The sequence below is a fragment of the Lucilia sericata genome, unplaced genomic scaffold, assembly GCF_015586225.1.
Source record: "Lucilia sericata isolate MDLA Ls3-8-SP2 unplaced genomic scaffold, ASM1558622v1 Contig000480F_arrow, whole genome shotgun sequence".
Lineage (NCBI taxonomy): Eukaryota > Metazoa > Arthropoda > Insecta > Diptera > Calliphoridae > Lucilia > Lucilia sericata.
In genome coordinates this window covers 242,832-268,163 of record NW_023994495.1, presented here as the reverse complement: position 1 = coordinate 268,163, position 25,332 = coordinate 242,832, and the positions used below count along the sequence as shown (strand labels likewise).

Here is a 25,332-nt window from a genome sequence, read left to right as displayed (position 1 = left end):
CATTAAAACTATTAGCCAGGAGTGACCTTATTGTCTCTGAATTAAGAGAAAGTTAATTGTCACAGAATATTGTTCTTGTGCGATGATAAATATTTATAAGTTGTAAAATCGATAATTTTACATCCGCTATAGTCCAAGAAGCTATTGACTGAAAAAGTGCAAATTTAGACAGTTTGTCTACACATTTTAAAAAATATACTTTATCTGTGGAAAATATATCTATATGTAGAATTTCCCCAACACATGAAGGAATAGGTGTTTCACCGAGTATCTGTTTTTGTGGATGGCGATTGTATTTTGCCTTTTTGCAAACTTTACAATTCGCGACAACCTCGTTCGCCAAATGGGTCATTTTTGGGAAAAAAATAATCCTCCAGGATCTGTTTCGCATTCTCCTGGGCTACTCTATGAGCCCTGTTATGCTCTGTCACAACAATTTCCCTCTGTTCATCCCTGTTAGTAACATCTGTCACCATATATTTCGCATAACGAAATGTTGTCGAGGGAAATGCTTCGACCAATCCATGCTGTATGAACGCCAAAATTGAGAGCTCGCAATGCATTGCGTTTACCACGTCCTCCTTTACAACATCAAATACCCTCTTCATTAGAGTTGTCCTATCTGAGAAAGTAATAGAGTGTCTGGTTTTCTTCCCGAAAATAATGTACGTTCGTGTTACACCCAATTTACATGATGATTTTTTTCATGTTTGCCCAGACGTCTGTTTTCATGTTTGTCGATGATTGGTGGTGAGCGGGGTAGAGAAGAATGGGGGGTAAGAAAACAAACATGATTTGGGATTTTCATGATTGTTTTTGACATTCCTCTTTAAACTCATTCGTACTGTTGATATTATGCTCATGTAAAAAAATAATTATGTCTTTTTTTTACATGAAAACATTAAAATTTGCATTAAAAAAATACTATAGCGTGTTATTAAATTTTTTTAAATCAAATTAAATGGTTTTTATGTTAAAAATTTAATTTTGTTTTTATTACGAATAAGTAATTAAAAAGGATTATACAATTAAACATCAAAAAAATACATGCATAGTTGCATGTAAAAAATCACCGTATAAATGTTCATGATTTTTTGGAAGATTCTCAAAAGAGAATTGGAAAAAACAGACGTCTGAAAAGTCTTCATGTAAATTGCGCCTTAGTGATTCTGTGCTCTCTTCAATAACTATTTGATTTCGAAAGCAATTTAGAGGTTTATCAGTAGATTCAATAGTATAAGACAGAGAAATCTCGCTATGAATTATAGCAATGTCATAGTTTGCATCTTCTTCTAACTTGTGGTCACTTTGCAAAGCATGGATATTCTGTAAGGCATGAATATTTTGCCGTGATAGCGCGTCTGCAACGTGATTTTCCTTTCCAGGTTTATAAAAGATCTCAGCATTGTGTTCGTCGATAAAGGCTTTCCACCTTTTTATTTTTGCGTTCGGATTTCGGTCTGAAACCGCAAACGTAAGCGGTTGGTGGTCTGTAAAAATATTCAAATCCCTTACACTATATAGATAATTTCTAAGCGTCTTCAGAGCCCAGACAATTGCGAGCAATTCGCGCTCATTGGTTGCAAAATTTAGCTCTTTTTCCTTAAGAGTCCTCGAAATCATGGTTATAGGTTTCCCGTTTTGAGACAAAACTGCCCCCAGGCCGTAGGCCGAGGCATCAGTTGTTAAGTCAAACGGTTTTTTATAGTCAGGATAAAGTAACATAACATCCTCGGATGCTAAAACCTCCTTAAGCTTCTTAAAAGCTTGAAGTTGTTCGCCGTTAAAATCTATGTTAATTTTCGTGGACTGCCCGGTACCAATTTTGCCGTTTTCCTCCTTTAGAATGTTTGTCAAAGGTCTTGCTATTGAAGCAAAGTCTCTAATAAAATATCTATAATAACTGGCTAGTCCTAGAAAAGATCTGAGACTGAAGAGCGTAGTGAGCTCACGAATTCCATAATAATAGGTCCTCATATGACCCTAGCCCATATGAAAAGCCCCCATCAAAATTTCACTTAAATGTCCACAATTTTATTCAACAATAAATGGCATAAGTATGTATATCTGAGGCAAGGTACAATTCAATTTAAATGCTTTATTATTGCAACTAAATCACATTATATTTTTGTCAAAGTTGTATGGTATTACATACTATGTAATACCGACTATGTAATACATAGTCGGCCTCGCCCGACTATAATTTCTTACTTGTTTTTTTTAATCAAATTAAGTGTCGAAATTCGGTTCAACAATAAAAATTTAAAATCAATTATTTTTTTCATAGGATCAACAACGTTGAAAATCTATTGTACCTCCCGTACAAAATTATTTATGTTTTATAACTATAACTATTACCATACATTTCTCTAACACATAGAAATTATTTTAAATACAGAACATAGGTTAAATTTAGTATGCTCTGTAACAGTCTGTTAAGTGGTAGTTTTGTTTTTAATTGCATATTGTACGGCGTAATGAAAGTAAGTCTAAAATATTAAGATAAATTTGAATCAATCCATAAAATTTGATAATTTATGAAACCAGTTTAAGGTGGAGGGTATTTAAGATTCGGCAGAGCCGAATATAGCACTCTAACTTGTTTATTTTACATTATTCACTTTACAAATATGTGCTCAAATAAAAAATACAAATGTTTTCATTTATGTGTGCTTAAAATAAAAAAAATAGATTCTCATTTCCGAATGTGAAAAAACATAAATTGCTAATTTCATTCATGTCTATTTATTACGAATGTATCAATTTAAGTGTTCGTACATGATTATTTCTGAACTCTGCTGATAACAATAGATGGAAGTCTCTTTCTAACTCTTCTACTGGAATTTCATATTGAGCCTGTAAACGCTCTATACGGAAAATGAAATGCTCTATGCTCATACGTAAGTTATTCCCATCAAAAATGAGACCCCATTTATCTATTCTTATCCACATTTTAGGTAACTCTTTATGTACGGCAATATTTGGAATAAACGATGTATTTGGGACATTACTATTGCCGAAACTATAACCAGTGGTTGCTTGATTGTTACTAAAATTTCCATTAAATGGTAACTTACCAACTAGATAATTAGCGTTAAATTGAATACCAGTGGTTTGAGGAATCTGATTTGTGTTGCCATTTTCTCGTGACACAAAATTACTATAAACAGTTCGAGTTGGTAGAGCTGGTATTGATAAAGGAGTTCTCTTTTGACTATTTTCTGAACACGCTTGACCTGTCGGAACTTGACTAGTCCCTGGCATTGCGTTTAACTCTACACTCGGTGGATTAATGTTGTAAAGTTCAGCGACTCGTGCTCCACTTACATTATTGTTACCTACATTAGTGGGCTGTGTAGTTTGATTATTTCGGGAAGCATTTTTCGAAAGATCTCCTACAACTTTCATTAAATCTCCTATTGATTTTCTAACTTCCTGCATCTCACCCTAAACCATACTTCTAATCTGCTCATGTAAAGTTTTCTGAACAGATAATGCTTCATCAGCCACTAAATCTCTGACTTCTGGTGTTATTTCTTCACTGATAGCACTACTTTTGGCAGAATTCATGGGTAATCCTGTTTCCGTTTGTTAATTTCTAGATGTACTGGACCTATTTGATATTATTGTGTTAGATAAATCTCTAACCTGACCTTCGTTGGATTTACTATTATTTTCATTCATATTGACTATGGGTGTTCTAATTCTACGCTGTTTCGGAGACAAAGCATTATAAGTTCTGCTCGTATCAAACTCAACTTTTCTTTTTCTATTTCTAAATTGCGCTCTAGTTTCCCTTTTCATCACCTAAATGAACCAAAATATATATTCAATAGCGATCATTTTGAACTAAATAAGAAACAAAATAATAACATTTCGTTTTGTAAATAGATGTTTAAAAAAGTATCAATATCAATACTGTCCCTGGCATTGCGTTTAACTCTACACTCGGTGGATTAATGTTGTAAAGTTCAGCGACTCGTGCTCCACTTACATTATTGTTACCTACATTAGTGGGCTGTGTAGTTTGATTATTTCGGGAAGCATTTTTCGAAAGATCTCCTACAACTTTCATTAAATCTCCTATTGATTTTCTAACTTCCTGCATCTCACCCTAAACCATACTTCTAATCTGCTCATGTATAGTTTTCTGAACAGATAATGCTTCATCAGCCACTAAATCTCTGACTTCTGGTGTTATTTCTTCACTGATAGCACTACTTTTGGCAGAATTCATGGGTAATCCTGTTTCCGTTTGTTAATTTCTAGATGTACTGGACCTATTTGATATTATTGTGTTAGATAAATCTCTAACCTGACCTTCGTTGGATTTACTATTATTTTCATTCATATTGACTATGGGTGTTCTAATTCTACGCTGTTTCGGAGACAAAGCATTATAAGTTCTGCTCGTATCAAACTCAACTTTTCTTTTTCTATTTCTAAATTGCGCTCTAGTTTCCCTTTTCATCACCTAAATGAACCAAAATATATATTCAATAGCGATCATTTTGAACTAAATAAGAAACAAAATAATAACATTTCGTTTTGTAAATAGATGTTTAAAAAAGTATCAATATCAATACAAATAACTAAAATAAGAATAAATATCTTCGTAAAAGAAATAATAAATATCTAAATAAATAGTAAAATAAATAAATGAATAAATAAATAATGTTAATAATTGAAATTTCACGATATAACACAAAAAAATTAAACTAATACAAAACTATAGTTACTCCTTATTTCGATATTAATTTTCTAAGGGATTGTTGATCAGTGGCGGTATGACGGTTTATTAAATTTTTCTTGATTCTCTCCTAGATAGCTATTGTGATCTTACCGTAAATCATACTAAAACAAAAGTAAATATACTAAACATCCTTATGTGTTTTACACTTCTAACGATAATCATTAGAGGGAAGTATGGGATGAATGTCGACCGCTTGTCTCAAGCGGCTGTCGCTTTTCATCCATGCTGTTTTGCACTTACAGATTCAGACTGAAACTACAAATATAACAACAACAAAAACAAGACTAGGTGTACATTTAGACTGATTCAAGCGTCAATTCTAAGGACTTTCCTCTTCTTGAAGGTATTGGTCTATTATTTTTTTGGTCACAAGCAATCACAAAAGAAAGAGTAGTTCACACAACGGACTTCTTGATTTACTTTCCCAAAAACGGATATGACTTTACCCTTTACCCTGAAGGAGCTCCCTAATGACGTTTAAGCACAATCCTTTTCGTAACTAATTTATTGTATCGCGCCTAATTTGAGCACTTAAGGTAACTAATTTTATATAATTCCTTTTGTTTATAGATTTCCCTTTTTTAAGATATGTTTGAATTTAAGGATTATATTTTCTAATTTACTTTTTTAGATTTTGTTGTTGGCCTTAATCACTTACACCTAAACATAACAACACTACACTCTCGAAGGACAGAATATTTTGTTCACAATAACACAACTAATTTATCAATCTTATTTTTTTCTTATTGTTCTTTTTTATATTTTGTATATTTTTTTTTCTTTTACATCGCCTAATGGCTAGATTTGGCTTTCCTTTTTTCTTTCGCCAATAAATAATATTCTTGTATATTTTCTTTTATATTGCCTAAAGGCTTTGTTTTGCTTTTGCAAATAAATGTGGCTTTATTTCAAATTATTATCTATAGTCTCGGAGTAAAATTTTCTCTAGCCTCTTCTTATTAGGCGTAGTTTAAGATATGTGCAAGGATTACATATAAAATATATATGTATATAGGCAGTACTTACCTGGCTATTTCTCCTGTGATCTATTGCTTATCCGTCACCAGTTCAGAGAACAGCCAGCTATATGGAAAACAACATTTTTTAAATATTTTTCTTGTAAACATCTATAACAACTTATTTTACTTGGATTCTCTGTTAATACACAATAATTAGTTATTTATGCACTTTACTTTTGGGTTTGATGGTTGTATTTTCTGTTTAATTAATTGTCTTTTGATAATATTTAAAATTCTCAGATTGTCTGTGACTATTTTAAATATTAAAATTTTCTTTTCTTTCTTTGCTTACACTTGCACTTTTTTACACCTTTTAAGCTTGTCTACCTAACCATTACTTCTTTTACACCACTGACAGCTTATTTACTGACAATATTTTGCCGGTATTATTTCCCGCCGATACTTATTTATTTCTATATAACCTTTCCCGCGAATTGGATTCTGAATATATTAAAAGAAAATAATATACATAATTTATTTAAGCGCAACAAAAAAACTTTACTTTTTGCTGACTTTATTTGTTTAAACAAAATAAATTAACAAATTATGCGTTACTGCTCTTTATCATCCTCGTACAATACCAGGCGTTCAGTAATTTTAGCAACATATAAAAATTCATTCATAATTTTCTATTTTCATATTTTGATTTTCAAAACTAGTTACTTTTGAATGAAAACTGCAACCCTGCACATATTTTCTACTTAGTGCGTTGCCACTACTATGCTTACTAAACACTGCTTCCCTACGGCTTGTACTCAAACAGCTGTTATTTACATACACATGGCAAGGTAAATTCAATGAATGATGGTAAGTATTACTTTATTTTTTTAATATTTCTCTTTCTTTCATTCTTTCTTTCTTTCTTTTTAGGAACCCAGGACAATAATGTGGAAATGGGTATCTACTGACCATCTGGGTGAACACGTGTTGTTCCAAATAGTTCATTTATAGTTTATTAATATGTTTTCTTTTCTATTTCTATTCAGATACAAAATTTAAACAACAAAATCAAATCCACCGAGATTGGGCTGGAGGAGTGGTGGCTCCAACTGCATTTTTTTAGCCCAATATCCTAATAATAAAACCAAAATTGAGCTGGAGGAGTGGTGGCTCCAACTGCAATTAGTAGCTCAATCTCAATTACAAAAGAAATCCTCCGGGAGTGGGCAGGAGTGGTGGCTCCAAACGCATATAGTGGCCCCTCCCAATAACGAAAAATTAAATCCACAGAGATTGAGCTGGAGTGATGGCATCATTTACTATTAGCTCAATCTCCATTAAGAAAAATCCACCGGGAGTGGTCAGGAGTGGTGGCTCTATACACAATTAGTAGCCCTCCCTATTTGAAAGAAATTTTTGGGAAAAAAGAGGTTTTATGACTAAATAACCTCTTCCCAAACCGCAATTTCCCCGTCCCCCCACGCAAAATTTTTTTCCAGGAAATCATTTTACGAGAAGTAGCATAAACAATACTAATAATAATTATTTTACTTTGTTAAAATTTTGTTTATTTTCTTTTACTCATATGCATCACCAACATAAACATGACTTGGCCTACCCAATTTGTTACAGATCGCTTTTAAGGTAAGTCAAGTTGTTTTGTTTAAGTTAATGGTTCATTATGAAAGGTATTAGGAATATTTAGAGACAAAACTACGTAATTTTGCACGATTTCTACTTGTTTTACATTTGTATATTTTTGGCGTGATAGATACCGATTGGTTTACCCTGTAACGTTTCCAATTCATACATATTATTTCCCACGGGTTTAACTACCCTACATTTTAGAAACTATTTGCAGAATTTGGCATTTATATTTTTACTAAAATTGCTTAGTACAGTATTTCTCCGGTAAACTTCTTGACCGGGTACCAATCTAATAATACGTGCTCCTCGATTGTATCTTTCCGCGCTCTTCTCCTTCGCTTTTTGTATAGTTTGTTCCATCTTCTCCCTTATAATTTCTAACTTGTCATTTCCACTTATTTCTAAGATTTCATGATCGCTTAAAGATTGCAATTTACTCCCTAATTTATAATCGGCTCCACTAGTGCTTAAAGATTGCAATGTGATACCCAAAAAGTGCAAAAAATGGGGTTACACCTGTGGCTGTGTGTACGGACGATCTGAGTGCACACTCAATTTCGGAAAGGCACAGGTCCCAGTCTCGATGATCTTTCTCTAAATATACTCTTATAGCAGACAACACGGATTGATTTACTCGTTCACTCGCATTGCTCTGGGGTGAATACACAGCAGTTGTTATTAAATGTTGTATTTTATAGGTTTTTAATAAATTTTCAAGGCTTTTGGCCACAAACTGACTGCCATTATCGCAGTCAGGCACTCCGAATTTATGGAAGATTTCGTGAACGAGAAAATTTGGTTGTCGCTTCTTTCATCGCTTTCAAGAACATGAACTTAGTAAAATGATCAAGGACAATGAAGATGTAACTATTTTCCTTTCTCGAGCGAGGATATTTTCCCATGAAATCTATATACAATTTCCGTTATGACAGATTTTCCTATTTCGGGTCTCAGATTGAGGTTGCAAGGTTTTGATTCCTTACAGACTATACAATTACCTACAAAGTTTTTGAATTGAACTGCCATTTCTGGCCAATAAAAAGTTCGTCTCAATCTCTCAAGTAGGCTTGCCAGATTTGAAATCAACAAAAAACGTACATCGTAGTTAAAAAAGCTGTACAATTGAGTAGAAAAAAGTACAATTGTTTATTTTAAAAAAATTCAATTAAATTGTTCTAAAAACGCTATATTGATATAGGTTGTTATGATTTTTCACAACAAACTCAATTGAAAACTAATTTATGAGAAATAAATTTATAATTAATCCAATTACAAATCATTTTTTAATATTCGTGTGTTATTAATTTATATTTTTTCTTTAAAAAATGTCGAATTCACCAAATTTTTGTTTTGTTTAGTTTGTTTACATATTCAAATATAAATAATTTGTTGTGAACATTGATATGTTTGATATCTTTTAATGGAGAAAAAATATCCAGTAAAAAATTCTCTATCAACGAACTGTCATATTTTTCATTCTCATACTCTCTCGTTGCAAATTTTGTAAAGTACGCGAACGGAATATAGTAACAAATTGTTACAAATTACCGAGAACTCGAACTGATATATTGTTGATAGAAAAACGTTCTAAAAACCCATACAATTTTATTCTGATATTCAAATTTGTCATTTAGCTCTTTTTTATTTAAAACATATCAATTATTACAAGTCAAAAACTTTCTTCCAACTTCCTCAGATTCTTCATTTACGAAAACTTAGAATGGCAGGATCGTTTTTCTTTAAATCGTTCCACAGCGGGTATGGATAAAGTCATCGAATGGTACATGACGGAGCATTACAGACCATTTTAATATTCAAACATGTCCTTCAGATTTCAAATTTTTTTATTTCGAAAATTCATTAAAAACTTTCATTACATTGATGTCTAAATCAAATGTTAATAACTTTAAAGCATTAATAATAAATGTAATATTTAATACATGACAGTTATGCAGTTAAAAGTACACGTACTGCTAAAAACAGTACGTCTACTCTCAAGTGTCTTTGCTACACCCCCGTGTGCTGTTGTTAATGTCGAGTGAGCATGTTCAATTAATTGGTGTGTAGTCATCACTATAATCCATAATTTCCATGGTGATTCTTCACCTGTTTCATCGAAACCAAATTTTTGTTTTTTAAACCATCTTCAACTTTTATATCAGGCAATTTGTATTTATTTTCCTGTATATGTTTCACCAAATCTACATATTCTTCACTTTCGAATTCATTCGTTTCAAAACCTAAAATTTCTGTTAAATTGAGCTCATCAACATTTGGTAATCTTGATAGCATATCGGCAACTATGTTTTCTGAACCTTTTCTATGTTTAATATCAAAATCAAATATCAAACATTCTTTTTCGGTAACGCTATAATTTCTTTGGCACGAATTCAACTTTTGCGAAAAGAATGCAATGGGATGTTCCTCATTTTCCCCGAATATTTGGTACAAAACAGCACCGATACCATATTCGCAAGCATCGCATTGCACATAGAGCCTCTTAGTGAAGTCCGGATGACGAAGCACTGGTGCTGAGGTCAGAGCCTTTTTCAAGTTTTCAAATGCAACTATAGCTTCTGGGGTCATTTCGAACGTTTTTGATTTTTTTAGGGTATCTGTTAGCGATGCAGATATAACTGAGAAATTTTTAATGAATCTGCGGTACCGTCCTGCAGTACCCAGAAAACTTCTTACTTCTCTCACAGATTTTGGCATTTTTATTTCCCTGATTGCCTTAACTTTATCAGGGTCGGTTTTAAGCATGCCTCCACCTACGATGAATCCTAAGCATTTCAATTGCTCGAAACAAAATTGGGACTTCTTTAAGCCTACTGTTAAGTTGGCTTTTCTCAGACAATTAGCTACATCCTCCAGTAATGCAAATGTTTATCAAAGTAATTCGAAATTATTAACAAGTCGACAAGATAGATAAAAACATTGTCCTTCAAAGTTTGTGGTATAACCTTGTCCATCAACCAAAGGGCATAACCCGAAATTGATATAACGGTCTCCCTGCAACGGTAAACGCGGTATACGGTTTACATTCTGGATCTAGTTCTATTTACCAGAAAGCGAATTTAAGATCAACGCTACTTATAAAATACGTCTCATCAATCCTACTTAAAATTTTGGTAAGGGATATGCGTCTTTAATAGTTAATTTATTAAGTTTTCTCTCGTCGAAACAAAATCTATTTTTACCAGGTTTCCTTACGATTGTGGTTCTGTTACTCAACGCACTCTCACTTATTTCTATCACATTTAATTCTAACATGTTATCAATTTCTTTATAAATAACATCTTGAACTGCTGGTGAAATAGGATAGTGACGATCCTTGATCGGTTTGGTACCATCTATTAGCTTAATCGTATGCTTTTCTAAATTCGTTTTTCCCAATCCTTTTTCTTCAAACGTATCAAATTTAGCAATTACTTCATCTAATCTATGTCTTTGTTATCCTTTAATTCATGAGGTCCTATTCTATAATTATCTCTTTCCTGCGCAAAATCTTCTAAAACTTTATCTATTGCTATTTCATCTACGCCTACAACTTCTGGGGCTAAATTAAAAGTACACAAAAAATCTATTCCTATAAATGTTGTTCCAAATCAGGACAAAGATATAGAATTATATTATCTTTCTTATCTTTATACTTTATGGATAAATTTACTTTACCTAAGATTCTATGGTGTTGACCACATTGCAGAATATTGGTATTAATTTTAAACCTAATTATTCTACTAGTTCTCTAGATCCTTTTCCTAATATGCTCACAGATGCTCCACTATCGAATAATCCTAATATTTTGGATTTTTGGATGGACGATGGTCCCCAGTCATTCCCACGCCCGTTTCAAGTTTACCTGTCAAATTGGGCAGTTTGGAGTTATCACGTTTGGTTTCCCACAACAAGAATATTTTTCATTTAAAATTTACAAGAATTTTTATTGTTGATAAAACACCAACGTTTTTGCAATTTTTGTTTTTAGTTTTACAAATTATGTTTGCAATTTCTGAAACAAAACGACGGTAACCTACTTTGTTTCATGTTATCAAGCAACTAACTGGATTATTTGGCGCTTGTTGAGTTTTTTGTTTATTGTGAAAAAAAAAACTGTTTTTATTTTTTTCATTTTCAAACAACTCACACATGTATGCAATTATTAATAAGTGTGATGAGAAGACTTGTCATATTTGAGTATTTTGCATTTTTTATTTTTCACTATTCACTTTACAAATATGTGCTAAAATAAAAAATACAAATGTTTTCATTCATGTGTGCTTAAAATAAAAAAAAAATATAGATTCTCATTTCCGAATGTGCAAATAAAAAAACATAAATTGCTAATTTCATTCATGTCTATTTATTACGAATGTAGCAATTTAAGTGTTCGTACATGAATATTTATGAACTCTGCTGATAACAATAGATGGAAACAGTTCGAGTTGGTAGAGCTGGTATTGATAAAGGAGTTCTATTTTGACTATTTTCTGAACACGCTTGACCTGTCTGAACTTGACTAGTCCCTGGCATTGCGTTTAACTCTACACTCGGTGGATTAATGTTGTAAAGTTCAGCGACTCGTGCTCCACTTACATCATTGTTACCTACATTAGTGGGCTGTGTAGTTTGATTATTTCGGGAAGCATTTTTCGAAAGATCTCCTACAACTTTCATTAAATCTCCTATTGATTTTCTAACTTCCTGCATCTCACCCTAAACCATACTTCTAATCTGCTCATGTATAGTTTTCTGAACAGATAATGCTTCATCAGCCACTAAATCTCTGACTTCTGGTGTTATTTCTTCACTGATAGCACTACTATTGGCAGAATTCATGGGTAATCCTGTTTCCGTTTGTTAATTTCTAGATGTACTGGACCTATTTGATATTATTGTGTTATATAAATCTCTAACCTGACCTTCGTTGGATTTACTATTATTTTCATTCATATTGACTATGGGTGTTCTAATTCTACGCTGTTTCGGAGACAAAGGATTATAAGTTCTGCTCGTATCAAACTCAACTTTTCTTTTTCTATTTCTAAATTGCGCTCTAGTTTCCCTTTTCATCACCTAAATGAACCAAAATATATATTCAATAGCGATCATTTTGAACTAAATAAGAAACAAAATAATAACATTTCGTTTTGTAAATAGATGTTTAAAAAAGTATCAATATCAATACAAATAACTAAAATAAGAATAAATATCTTCGTAAAAGAAATAATAAATATCTAAATAAATAGTAAAATAAATAAATGAATAAATAAATAATGTAAATAATTGAAATTTCAGGATATAACACAAAAAAATTAAACTAATACAAAACTATAGTTACTCCTTATTTCGATATTAATTTTCTAAGGGATTGTTGATCAGCGGCGGTATGACGGTTTATTAAATTTTTCTTGATTCTCTCCTAGATAGCTATTGTGATCTTACCGTAAATCATACTAAAACAAAAGTAAATATACTAAACATCCTTATGTGTTTTACACTTCTAACGATAATCATTAGAGGGAAGTATGGGATGAATGTCGACCGCTTGTCTCAAGCGGCTGTCGCTTTCCATCCATGCTGTTTTGCACTTACAGATTCAGACTGAAACTACAAATATAACAACAACAAAAACAAGACTAGGTGTACATTTAGACTGATTCAAGTGTCAATTCTAAGGACTTTCCTCTTCTTGAAGGTATTGGTCTATTATTTTTTGGTCACAAGCAATCACAAAAGAAAGAGTAGTTCACACAACGGACTTCTTGATTTACTTTCCCAAAAACGGATATGACTTTACCCTTTACCCTGAAGGAGCTCCCTAATGACGTTTAAGCACAATCGTAACTAATTTATTGTATCGCGCCTAATTTGAGCACTTAAGGTAACTAATTTTATATAATTCCTTTTGTTTATAGATTTCCCTTTTTTAAGATATGTTTGAATTTAAGTATTATATTTTCTAATTTACTTTTTTAGATTTTGTTGTTGGCCTTAATCACTTACACCTAAACATAACAACACTACACTCTCGAAGGACAGAATATTTTGTTCACAATAACACAACTAATTTATCAATCTTATTTTTTTCTTATTGTTCTTTTTTATATTTTGTATATTTTTTTTTCTTTTACATCGCCTAATGGCTAGATTTGGCTTTCCTTTTTTCTTTCGCCAATAAATAATATTCTTGTATATTTTCTTTTATATTGCCTAAAGGCTTTGTTTTGCTTTTGCAAATAAATGTGGCTTTATTTCAAATTATTATCTATAGTCTCGGAGTAAAATTTTCTCTAGCCTCTTCTTATTAGGCGTAGTTTAAGATATGTGCAAGGATTACATATAAAATATATATGTATATAGGCAGTACTTACCTGGCTATTTCTCCTGTGATCTATTGCTTATCCGTCACCAGTTCAGAGAACAGCCAGCTATATGGAAAACAACATTTTTTAAATATTTTTCTTGTAAACATCTATAACAACTTATTTTACTTGGATTCTCTGTTAATACACAATAATTAGTTATTTATGCACTAGAATAATTTACTAGCACTTTACTTTTGGGTTTGATGGTTGTATTTTCTGTTTAATTAATTGTCTTTTGATAATATTTAAAATTCTCAGATTGTCTGTGACTATTTTAAATATTAAAATTTTCTTTTTGTAATTTTAAAATTTTCTTGAAATTAACTTTGCTTACACTTGCACTTTTCTACACCTTTTAAGCTTGTCTACCTAACCATTACTTCTTTTATACCACTGACAGCTTATTTACTGACAATATTTTGCCGGTATTATTTCCCGCCGATACTTATTTATTTCTATATAACCTTTCCCGCGAATTGGATTCTGAATATATTAAAAGAAAATAATATACATAAAATATACATTGCACGATGGTGGAATGTTTTGCCGTACTCTTTGCGTATTTTTTCGCATTCGAATAACGTGTTTCGTTTAAAACTCATTCAGCACTTTACTAATTCCATTTAGTATTTTAGGTGTTAGTATTTATCGTTATATGCATTTTGTATTGTACGCAAAATTAAACTTAAAGAATTTCTAAGTTTTGCTGTTGAATGGGACCTTTTTTGTATTTTTTATAATAATTTATTTTTTATTTTGTATGGCTGGGGAGCCGTTTTGATGAAAATAATTGTGCTTTTTAAAATAGTTTTATATTTTGCATATTAATCAAAAACGTTTTTATTTTTATATGATTTCAGGTATATTTTTTTACTGTGTAATATTGTTATTTTGGCCATTGTGGCTTATATTACTGAATTATGATAATAAATAAATAAATAAATAATTTATTTAAGCGCAACAAAAAAACTTTACTTTTTGCTGACTTTATTTGTTTAAACAAAATAAATTAACAAATTATGCGTTACTGCTCTATATCATCCTTTTACAATACCAGGCGTACATTAATTTCAGCAACATATAAAATTTCGTTCATAATTTTCTATTTTCAAATTTTGATTTTCAAAATGAAAACTGCAACCCTGCACATATTTTCTACTTAGTGCGTTGCCACTACTATGCTTATTAAACACAGCTGCCCTACGACTTGTACTCAAACAGCTGTTATTTATTTACACATGGCAGGGTAAATTCAATGAATGATGGTAAGTATTACTTTATTTTTTAATATTTCTCTTTCTTTCTTTATTTTTAGGAATCCAGGACAATAATTTGGAAATGGATAACTACAGACCACCTGGATGAATATGCATTGTTCCAAATAGTTCATTTATAGTTTATTAATATGTTTCCTCATGTGAAGGAGGCTTAAGAGAGTAATTTCTGGTACTTTTGCGTTTTATTTTATCTAATAAAATTCGTACTGACAGTTTTTACCAAATCAGATAGAACTCTTATTTGCTTTAATTCGAAATGAAATTTCACTTTTCCATAAAAACACTCAATTTAAACGGATGGTTGTATTTGTTTATCCTAGACACTACGCAGTGTTGCATATGCTATTCTTGTTCGAAAAACTCATTTTCGAAAGTTTTAACTCAAATCTAGGGTATAAGGTGCAATTACACAACTCGCGTTGTACGCGTCAGCGTGTTATAAGTTTCTGCCAAAAAAAGTAGAAATAGTATATTTTCATTTAACAGGTTACACACTGTAGTTTGTAACGCGTCTGCAGCGAAAAGTTCAATAACTTTCACATATTGGCGAGTCGGCAGCTGATCAGGGTTGTTTTGTGTAGAATAAGAATAAACTAAAATGAAATAAATTTCACCTGCAATGAAAGAAAAATATTAAAAAATAAACAAAAACTTAAAATTTTCATTTCTAAAACAGTAACACCATGTCTATATTAGACAAATATTTATCACGGCACTTGACAAAACACGGCAAAAAATTTTAAGGTTTTTGTTAATGTTAATGCATAAGGGTAATAATACATTCCGAAGAAATACAACTAGGACACAATTGGGCCTGTTGTGCGCTCCTTTTCATGAAACAAAAAATTGTTAACTGAGTATATTATTTTTCAGTGTTCAGAAACTCAGTTTCCTGGACGTAATTCCTAAAAATTTTCCAGTCAGTGTTATTTGAAAAAATCTCGCGATTCTTTCAAATATTTCTCCTGCTGCGCTTTTCAAAAGAAAACAACAAACAGCTCATAAAACTTTTAACTTATTTCACATTATATATTATAATCACATATACATTTCCCAATTGTTATATAATAATCGGGAAAGATATATGGGCACTTGTCAAGTTTCAAAACCTTTTTTTTAGCTTTTGGCACTAAATGGGTTAAGAATAATATATTTTGCATATCATCTGAGAGGCCTTTCCACCACCTCTCATATCATATTATGCAAATTATGGGCACTTTTACAAAAAAGTCATGTTTCAAAACCTTTTTTTTTAGCTTTTGGCACTCAATGGGCTAAGAATAATATATTTTGCAGATCATCTGAGAGGCCTTTCCACCACCTCTCATATCATGATTTTTTACTTTGATTTTTAACTTTATATATACATATATACAGTTTTTGAACGTCTAAACTCCATAACTATAAGAGAGCAAGCCAAAAAAATAGTATCGTTAGATTAAAATTAAATTTACTATTAATGAAAAAAAAATTACAAAATTAATGAAAAAAAATTACAAAATTTGGAGCCGTTTAGAGTCGTTAAGGAGTTCCAAATCTAGTACATAAGTAGCCAAAAACAAATAGATTTGCTCAAAACTCCTCATTGGAAACGTGATTTAACGATGATGGAGGCATTTATAAATATTAATTTTTGGATTGTTTATTACACATATAGAACCAATAATATGCAACTCTGTAATACATACTTGAAACATGTGGTACGAATGTTATGAATGATTGGCAGCACTGTATGACAACTCTAAATCGACGTTGTTAATTCGCAAATCATATATTAAACCGGAGAAGAGAAAATAATTAATTCGGATATAATAATAACATTTAAAATATTTATTGAAAATAATACTACAAAACAAAAAGACAGTGATTATTTTGATATAATACAAGAGGAACTGACGTGTAAAAAAAAAAAAATAAAAACTCAAGTGTAACCAAATTTTCTGTCGCGCTGCCATTTTACAAAAAAAGTATAGCAAAGCAAAAAATTAAACTCCCTGCATATATGATCAGGTAAAATTAAAAAAAATGTATATTAATATTTTATAGGCTTGGTAACCAATAAAATTTTCTTTGTTAAAAGACGAAATTCCATCATTCACTTTCTTCTACGAGATGTGACCACGACATCAAATTACAAAAGCTTTATTGTATAGCGGTACTTCCACAAAAAACAACCATAATGAAATGATACATTTCATGTGTCCATCCTTAAAAAATAATAGACGGTGCTAAACGTTATTTTTCCTTTTTTGAATATGCAAATTTTTATCAACAGGCTAGGTTTTTTTATTGTTAATTACCCTTAAAACACATTAAAAGAAAAAATACGTAAAAGCCAACAATAAGGAAAAAAGAAAACTTGTTCACGTGTTTATATGTGTATGTGTGTGTTTGCTTTGTGTAAAATGCATGCATGAGAAGAAATAGCGGAATCCACACTTTCTGTATTAAAAATATATTTCAGTTTTATAATGTTTAGCTTTAATTTCATAGTTTCTTCATGGCTTCACCTAACAAAATATAAACAAATAATTAAATGCAACGCTGCAACTTACACAATGTAGATACATATGAATATTATGTGTATATGTATGTTTGAATGTATATACATTTGTGTGTTGGTCTGTCTGCAATTAAATGTCAATTGTAATAATCTTTGCGAAATAAAGAAAAATGTATGTAAAAAATTAAAATTGAAACTATAACGAAAAATTGTGTCACACTCCTTAAGATTTTTTTAATATACTTATTTCGTAAAGTTTTTTTTTGGATTCATAAAATAAGTTGAAGTTTCCAAACTGACTACCTAATAATCTATAAAATTATTTTGTACACTAATTGGCCAATCTTAAACGTTTACAAAATATATCATTAGTAGTTATAGTTTAACTTATAAGCTAACAAAATGAATTAATGGTCGTAGTTTTTAAATAATCTGGGTCCTTATAAAATATGAAAACCATCCAGATCTGTTCGTCCGTTTCTCTATAAAAGTAACGATGTGACCTAGAAAAAGGACCTACTTCGTTATTATCATTCCCCAAAAGTGCTTTGCTGATTATAAATGATTTCTATTTTTCGTAAAAGAATTAAAGTTATTTTTGCATTTGTAGGCTTTGTATTACAAATAAATGAAGTAAATAATATAAATATAAAAACAAGTAATAACAATATTCGCCGGTCCGTAAATTAAAAACAAAGGTTTACACAATATAAAAAAAATCAACAGCACGCCTCTATTAAAAGTAGCTCTATTAAAAATCAATAAATTTGGATATACTTAAAACGTATTTCTAGTAAAGCCGGTGTTAAAATATGCAAAGAATGTCGATGTTTCCAAAGAAAATTATAAGTGTTCATTATTTACATTTCTAAATAAAAATATAAAATATCACTTTGTTTACTTTGTTTGGATAAATAAATAAATAAAATTCGATGCTACTCTGATTCTGTAGAATATTCCAACACATTATTTGTTTTTATTTATAATTTAGCTTTATTTTTATTTGTTGTTGCATTAAATTGCAATAAATTTTGTTGTAATACCTATCTGGTCAGAAATAAGTTTTTATGTTTTGTTTATAGCAGAGCTATAAACATATAGTTTGAACTAACAAATTACCTATCAGTTTATGTTTTCGATTTTTTTGCTGTTTAATTACTTTAGAATTTGTTATACATCTCATCTTTTGACTTTATTAACTATTATTCTATCATCCAACCAATACCGCACCTCGTTATCGACTTAGGTGGAAGGTTTCAATTTTGTTATCAAGCTAGCGCCAACGATTCTTTTTGATCGAAATGATTTTTTACTTTCTCGGCCAATCGGTGTAATGTGTGAGCTAAACAATTAACTCGATATTACTTTTAATCGACTTTATCTATTACAATATACCACTAATATCATGAAAAGTGCGGAAATTATTTCGTGGTTTAAATTTGGCTGATTTTATATCCTAATCCATAAAAGCAACCGATACATTATCGACATATCAGATGATAAACTAAGAACAAAATTACTCCCTATAATCCAATTAAAAGTAATATTATAAAGTAAATAAACGGTTTACTATTATACATTTTTAAGAAAACAAATGTATAATTGTTATGAAGTCGATATCATTGGACGGATATTGTTCACTTTTAACAATATACCCTTTCATATTTTGAAATTTTTATATTATGAAATAATAGTTGATTTATAAAAATTTAAAAATTTCTTCGAAATTAATAAAATTGGCCATTTAAAATTTTATTTAAAAATGATTAAAGGTGAAGTGAAGCAGAAATGTCTGATTTAATTAATGATCAATCAAAATAAAACATTTTCTTTATTTTGAAATTCAAATTCTATTAGTTTTAATTTCAAAGTAATATATATTATTGAGCCAAAAATCATTCCCCGTCAGCCGGTTCTACGTACCGGAATGACCCGAATTATTCGGCCAAGGGCTGTCAATCCCAGCAACAACAACAATTGAGCCAAAAATAAATTTAAAATATAAAAATTTTGAAAAAAAAAAATTCTATTGAAAAAAGGTATTTTGTTAATTTTTATATTTAAACAAAATCTTATCATTCCCAATATTAACAGGATTTGAACAAAAGATATAGCATTTTAATTGGAAGGAAATTAAAAAAATTAACTTCTGAATGAATTGTCAAAATTTTCTTAAAGATCAAATAAATTGGATTCAGTTCCTAGTAACTCCTTTTAATTCGTAAAAAGGAAGAGTCTTTCTATTGCCGTATCAAAAAATAAAATCAGATTGGAGAAAATTTGAGATAATGTTTATGTCCTGTTTTTTCGTGTATATAAAAAATTCTAAATGTGTAAGCTTGATCTTCTCAACTAGATCTACAAACCGCACTTGGCGACATGTTGAGTAAATTTTTGCAGAGTAATTATTAAGATGTTTTTATTATTATTGTTTAATGTGATTTTGAAGTTGATGTTTTTATTATTATTGTTTAATGTGATTTTGAAATTCGAAAAATTGCTATCCATTAATTTTATGTAAAATCTATTTAATGTTAAAATTTGAATTATCTTTAAATAATTGTTTAAAATTTATTATACGTAATGTATCAAAAAAATTTATGATTTTTGGTAAAATAAAAAAAAAAAATTTAATTATTTAAAATTCCTATAATTTAAAAATACTTACATATTTTTTTTTCAAGTCGTATTAATAGAGGAAGCTTTTGTATAGCCAACATATTTAATAATAACCAGCAAACTGTCTTCAAATAGGCAACAGTTACCCGATTCTGAAAAATTGACGCCGCAGGATCAACCATCACTTAGTGACCAGCATATACTATACACACCGGTCTTCTATATCTCTGGTATGTACCCAATTATTTCATTCAAATAACCAGGGACCAAAAATAATTGTTATTTTTTTTCTTTCGAAAGAAAAGGTTACGCAAAAAATCCCTTTAGGTCTCCGTAACCAATTAACATGAAAAGTATATTTTTTGGTTATGAATAACTGTTATTTAGCAACCAATATTTTTTTGGTAATAGATAACCAAAATTTATTTAATTTATCTTTTGGTCAATATAAATATTAACGAAATTAAAAGGCAAATTAATTTAAATTATATTTTATTTATAAAATGAATAGACATTTGTTGCAAAACTGGCTGGTTAATTTACTTTGCCAAAGATATTTAAAAAAAATATAACCAATAACAATTTTTTGGTTACGATAATTGTTATTCGTAACCAAAAAAATATATTTCTCTCTGGTATTTGTTACGACGACCAAAATCAAATAAACAAATAACACTTATTACACATATATATAATATTTGCAAATTTGACTTATATTAAATAACGATAAATATTTTTAATATTTTAGGGAACGGTGGTTATGTAGCAGCACCATCTGCGGGTTATACATTACCCCAACAGAGTGGGCTGCAACAGCCAACTGTAAGTGCAGCAGCTTCAGGCTCTGCTGTACCATCACAACCCCCACTTCAACTTCTACACGGCATTCAGCCAACAGTAACTTCTGGGCAACAAACAGATTTATATAAAATGCAGCCTCAATCGGCGCAAAACATTGTAAGTTGCTATCTCTTTAATTTATTATAAGCATATATTTCCCTTCATACTTTTTTATATGTCTTGTTAAAAAGACATACATTCAATGCACAAGATATCATTTATTTGTATGCTCTGTAAATCCGTTTGAATTGTAAACAAATACTAAGAAGGATATTATGGATCTTGTGGATTTATGTATGTTAACTTTCTGTTGTTAATATATTTTTATTTACTTATTATTATTGTTTTTGTTATGTAAATAACATTTTAATATTTTTTATTATTAAGACCTAACAACACCACCTACTCTAAAAACGTTTTAAATTAAGGGACTGACTTACTACAATATTTTCTTATGTTAAATTTGAAACGATTCTTCTTCAATGGAGCGCTTTAGGTCTTTATAAAATGTAACATAATATTTACAGTCCAATTAATACACTTCAGTATATTTTACTTGTATGTCAATTAATAATTTTCACCATTCTTTACAATTTAAATTTGAATCTTATGCACAATTTTATTGATTTCAGTGTATCTGTTGGTGTTAGGCGATATCATGGATTGCTATATTCTGTTATTTTTATACCCTCCACCACCATCAGTGGTGATAGAGGGTATATATAACTTTGTCATTCCGTGTGTAACACCAAGAAATATTCATCTGAGACCCAACAAAGTATATATATTCTGGGTCCTTATGTAATTCTGAGTCGATTTAGCTATGTCCGTCCGTCCCTCCGTCCGTCCGTCCGTCTGTCTGTCTGTGTAAAACACGCTCACGTTAAAACGAAGCAATATAATTTAACCAAATACACCCAAAATATTCACTATTATCCGGTACAGTTTGGTATTGAAAATGAGCAAAATCTGTTCACATCGGGAAAAGTTATGAATCAAAATTTAAAACAACTCCGAAAAAAATCAGCATTTTTTACACATTCTGATGTAATTTTCTCGAAAACTATGCAAGATAATTTCATGAAAGTCATCATACATTCGTTTCTACACAAGATCTTGATTCCTGCTGAAAATTTCCAGAATCGGTCCATAATTTCATATACCTCCCATACAAAAGTACATATTCCCGGAAAATGAGTTTTTTGTTAATAACTTGCGCCAGAATGTTGATATCTTCACAAAATTTTACAAATTAAAATCTTATGTCAATAGAATTCATCTAAAGAAAAAATTTTCTGGATCGGTAAATAATTGGACATAGCTCCCATACAAGGTCCCCTCCCGAAAATAACTTAAACGCGCATAACTCATTACTAAATTAAGATATCCATATAAAATTTGGAACAAGTATTGCTCATATGCACAGAAATATTACTGTGAATGTTTTTTCCAATCGGTCCATAATTGGTCATAGCTCCCATACAAGGTCCCCTCCCGAAAATCACTTAAACGCACATATCTCATTACTAAATTAAGATATCCATATAAAATTTGGTACAAGTATTGCTCTCATATACACAAATATTTCTGTGCAATTTTTTTGCGATCGGTCCATAATTGGTCATAGCTCCCATACAAGGACCCTTCCCGAAAATCACTTAAATGCGCATAACTCATTACTAAATTAAGATATCCATATAAAATTTGGAATAGGTATTGCCAATATGCACAGAAATATTACTATGAAATTTTTTTCCGATCGGTTCATAATTGGTCATAGCTCCCATACAAGGTCCCTTCCCGAAAATTACTTAAACGCACATAACTCATTACTAAATCAAGATATCCATATAAAATTTGGTACAATTATTGTTCTCGCATACAGAAATATTATTATGAAATTTTTTCCGATCGGTCCATAATTGGTCATAGTCATTGGTCAAGGACCCTTGCCCGAAAATCACTTAAACGCACATATCTCATTACTAAATTAAGATATCCATATAAAATTTGGTACAAGTATTGCTCTCATATACACAAATATTTCTGTGCAATTTTTTTGCGATCGGTCCATAATTGGTCATAGCTCCCATACAAGGACCCTTCCCGAAAATCACTTAAACGCGCATAACTCATTACTAAATTAAGATATCCATATAAAATTTGGAATAGGTATTGCCAATATGCACAGAAATATTACTGTGAATGTTTTTTCCAATCGGTCCATAATTGGTCATAGCTCCCATACAAGGTCCCCTCCCGAAAATCACTTAAACGCACATATCTCATTACTAAATTAAGATATCCATATAAAATTTGGTACAAGTATTGCTCTCATATACACAAATATTTCTGTGCAATTTTTTTGCGATCGGTCCATAATTGGTCATAGCTCCCATACAAGGACCCTTGCCGAAAATCACTTAAACGCGCATAATTTATTACTAAATTAAGATATCCATATAAAGTTTGGTACAAGTTTTGCTCATATGCACAGAAATATTACTATGAAATTTTTTCCGATCGGTCCATAATTGGTCATAGCTCCCATACAAGGTCCCCTCCCGAAAATCACTTAAACACACATAACTCATTACTAAATTAAAATATCCATATAAAGTTTGGTACAAGTATAGCTCTCACATATAAAAATATTACTATGATTTTTTTTCCCGATCGGTCCATAATTGGTCATAGCTCCCGTACAAGGTCCCCTCCCGAAAATCACTTAAACGCACATAACTCATTACTTAATTAAGATATCCATATAAAATTTGGTACAAGTATTGCTCACATATACAGAAATATTATTATGGAAGTTTTTTCCGATCGATCCATAATTGGTCATAGCTCCCATACAAGGTCACCTCCCAAAAATCACTTAAACGCACATAACTCATTACAAAATATTGATATCCATACATTTAGCACAAATATTGCTCTTATATACATAAATTACACTATAAAATTGTTTTGCAATCGGTCCATATTTGGTCATAGCTCTCATACTAGGTCCCCCCCAGAATATCACTTAAATGCTCAATATTCATTGCCAAATAATGATATAGATACAGAATTTTGAAATTTTGTCTTTATATACATAATTGGTCATAGCTCCCATACAAGGTCCTTTTACGAAAATCTCTTAAACGCACAATACTCATTACCAAATAAAGCTATTGATTCAAAATTTGGCACAAATATTAGTTTGGTATACAAAAATTGTATTTCAAGATTTTTTCACGATCGGTCCATAACATGGGTGCGGTCGGTCCCATGCAAGTGTCCCTTCAAAAAATCACTTGAACACACATTACTTATTACTAAATTACGATATAGATACAAAATTTGACTGAAATATAGCTTTTATGTACAGAAATTTAGCTTCCCATACTAGGTCCTGCCCCTAAAAACAATTTGTGTAGAACAAAATTATATATATGTATTTTGAAAATCCTTAAATCTTTCTCACACATGCACATTATTAAATATCGTTAAAGCATATCTAAGGGCGCTATACAAATATAAAAGAAAATGGTGTTTGTAATGTTCAACAAATCTTGGAATTGTAACAAATTTAAGCTGTTTAAATCTTGGGGTTTTTCTATTTAAGACATGAGAAAACTTATTTCTACAAATATTTGTCCAATTAAAAAAGTATTAATATAAAAGTAGCTGGTGGAGGGTATTTAAGATTCGGCTCAGCCGAATATAGCACTCTAACTTGTTAATGTTACGTTCTGTATTTTATCAGGTTTATATATTGTTTACATCGACTTCCATTTCAGTGGTAAAGGGTACATTAAAACAAGTAAACAGATATTTTACATCTGGCTTTTTAGTGTGCGATAAATTTACAGTTGAATATAACTGATATTCAATCACAACATATGGGATAATAGTTACCTTTTCTGACAATACTAATTTAGTAGGACAAAGTAGTTTGCTTTTTATATAAATTGAATATTAAAACTTTTTAAATTTTTTGTACAACTGCTATTGGAGATGTATAACAAAATCAGCAGTTTTTAAACTTTCTCGCAAAAAGTTTATTAATTTATGTTGTTATATTAATTAGAAATCTCTGCATCAAGCAATAATTCAACTTTCATAGGTACGATAAATAATGAGCTAATGATAAATAGCTTTTTACGGATCTTTCTTAATTATATTAAAATTAATTATTCTTTTATGATATAGGTTTTTCGATAGAAATCTGTGATTATAACTAATATATTCGTTTTTATATGAAATGCACATAATCGTGTCAACCCAGAAACCACTACGCTAATAGACAACCCTGACAAAATCGATATGTACAACTCTGTTAATTTTGCGTCTCTGAATTTTTGAATATAACCGCTAG

General features: G+C 30.5%; 1 protein-coding gene across 9 annotated transcripts in view; it reads left to right on the top strand.

Moving 5' to 3' along the window:
- The first annotated feature begins 16,708 nt into the window (after window positions 1-16,708).
- Window positions 16,709-25,332, top strand: part of LOC119605383 (eukaryotic translation initiation factor 4 gamma 3) — an 89,660-nt gene continuing 81,036 nt past the window's right edge. For 3 of the 9 annotated variants that reach the window (XM_037958448.1, XM_037958443.1, XM_037958442.1), the window contains exons 1-3: window positions 17,174-17,229; window positions 20,262-20,356; window positions 20,875-21,083. In XM_037958448.1, coding sequence (XP_037814376.1) covers window positions 17,189-17,229; window positions 20,262-20,356; window positions 20,875-21,083 — 345 coding nt within the window. In that variant the 5' untranslated portion in view covers window positions 17,174-17,188. The other 6 variants (XM_037958450.1, XM_037958445.1, XM_037958447.1 and 3 more) reach the window with 5 other exon arrangements.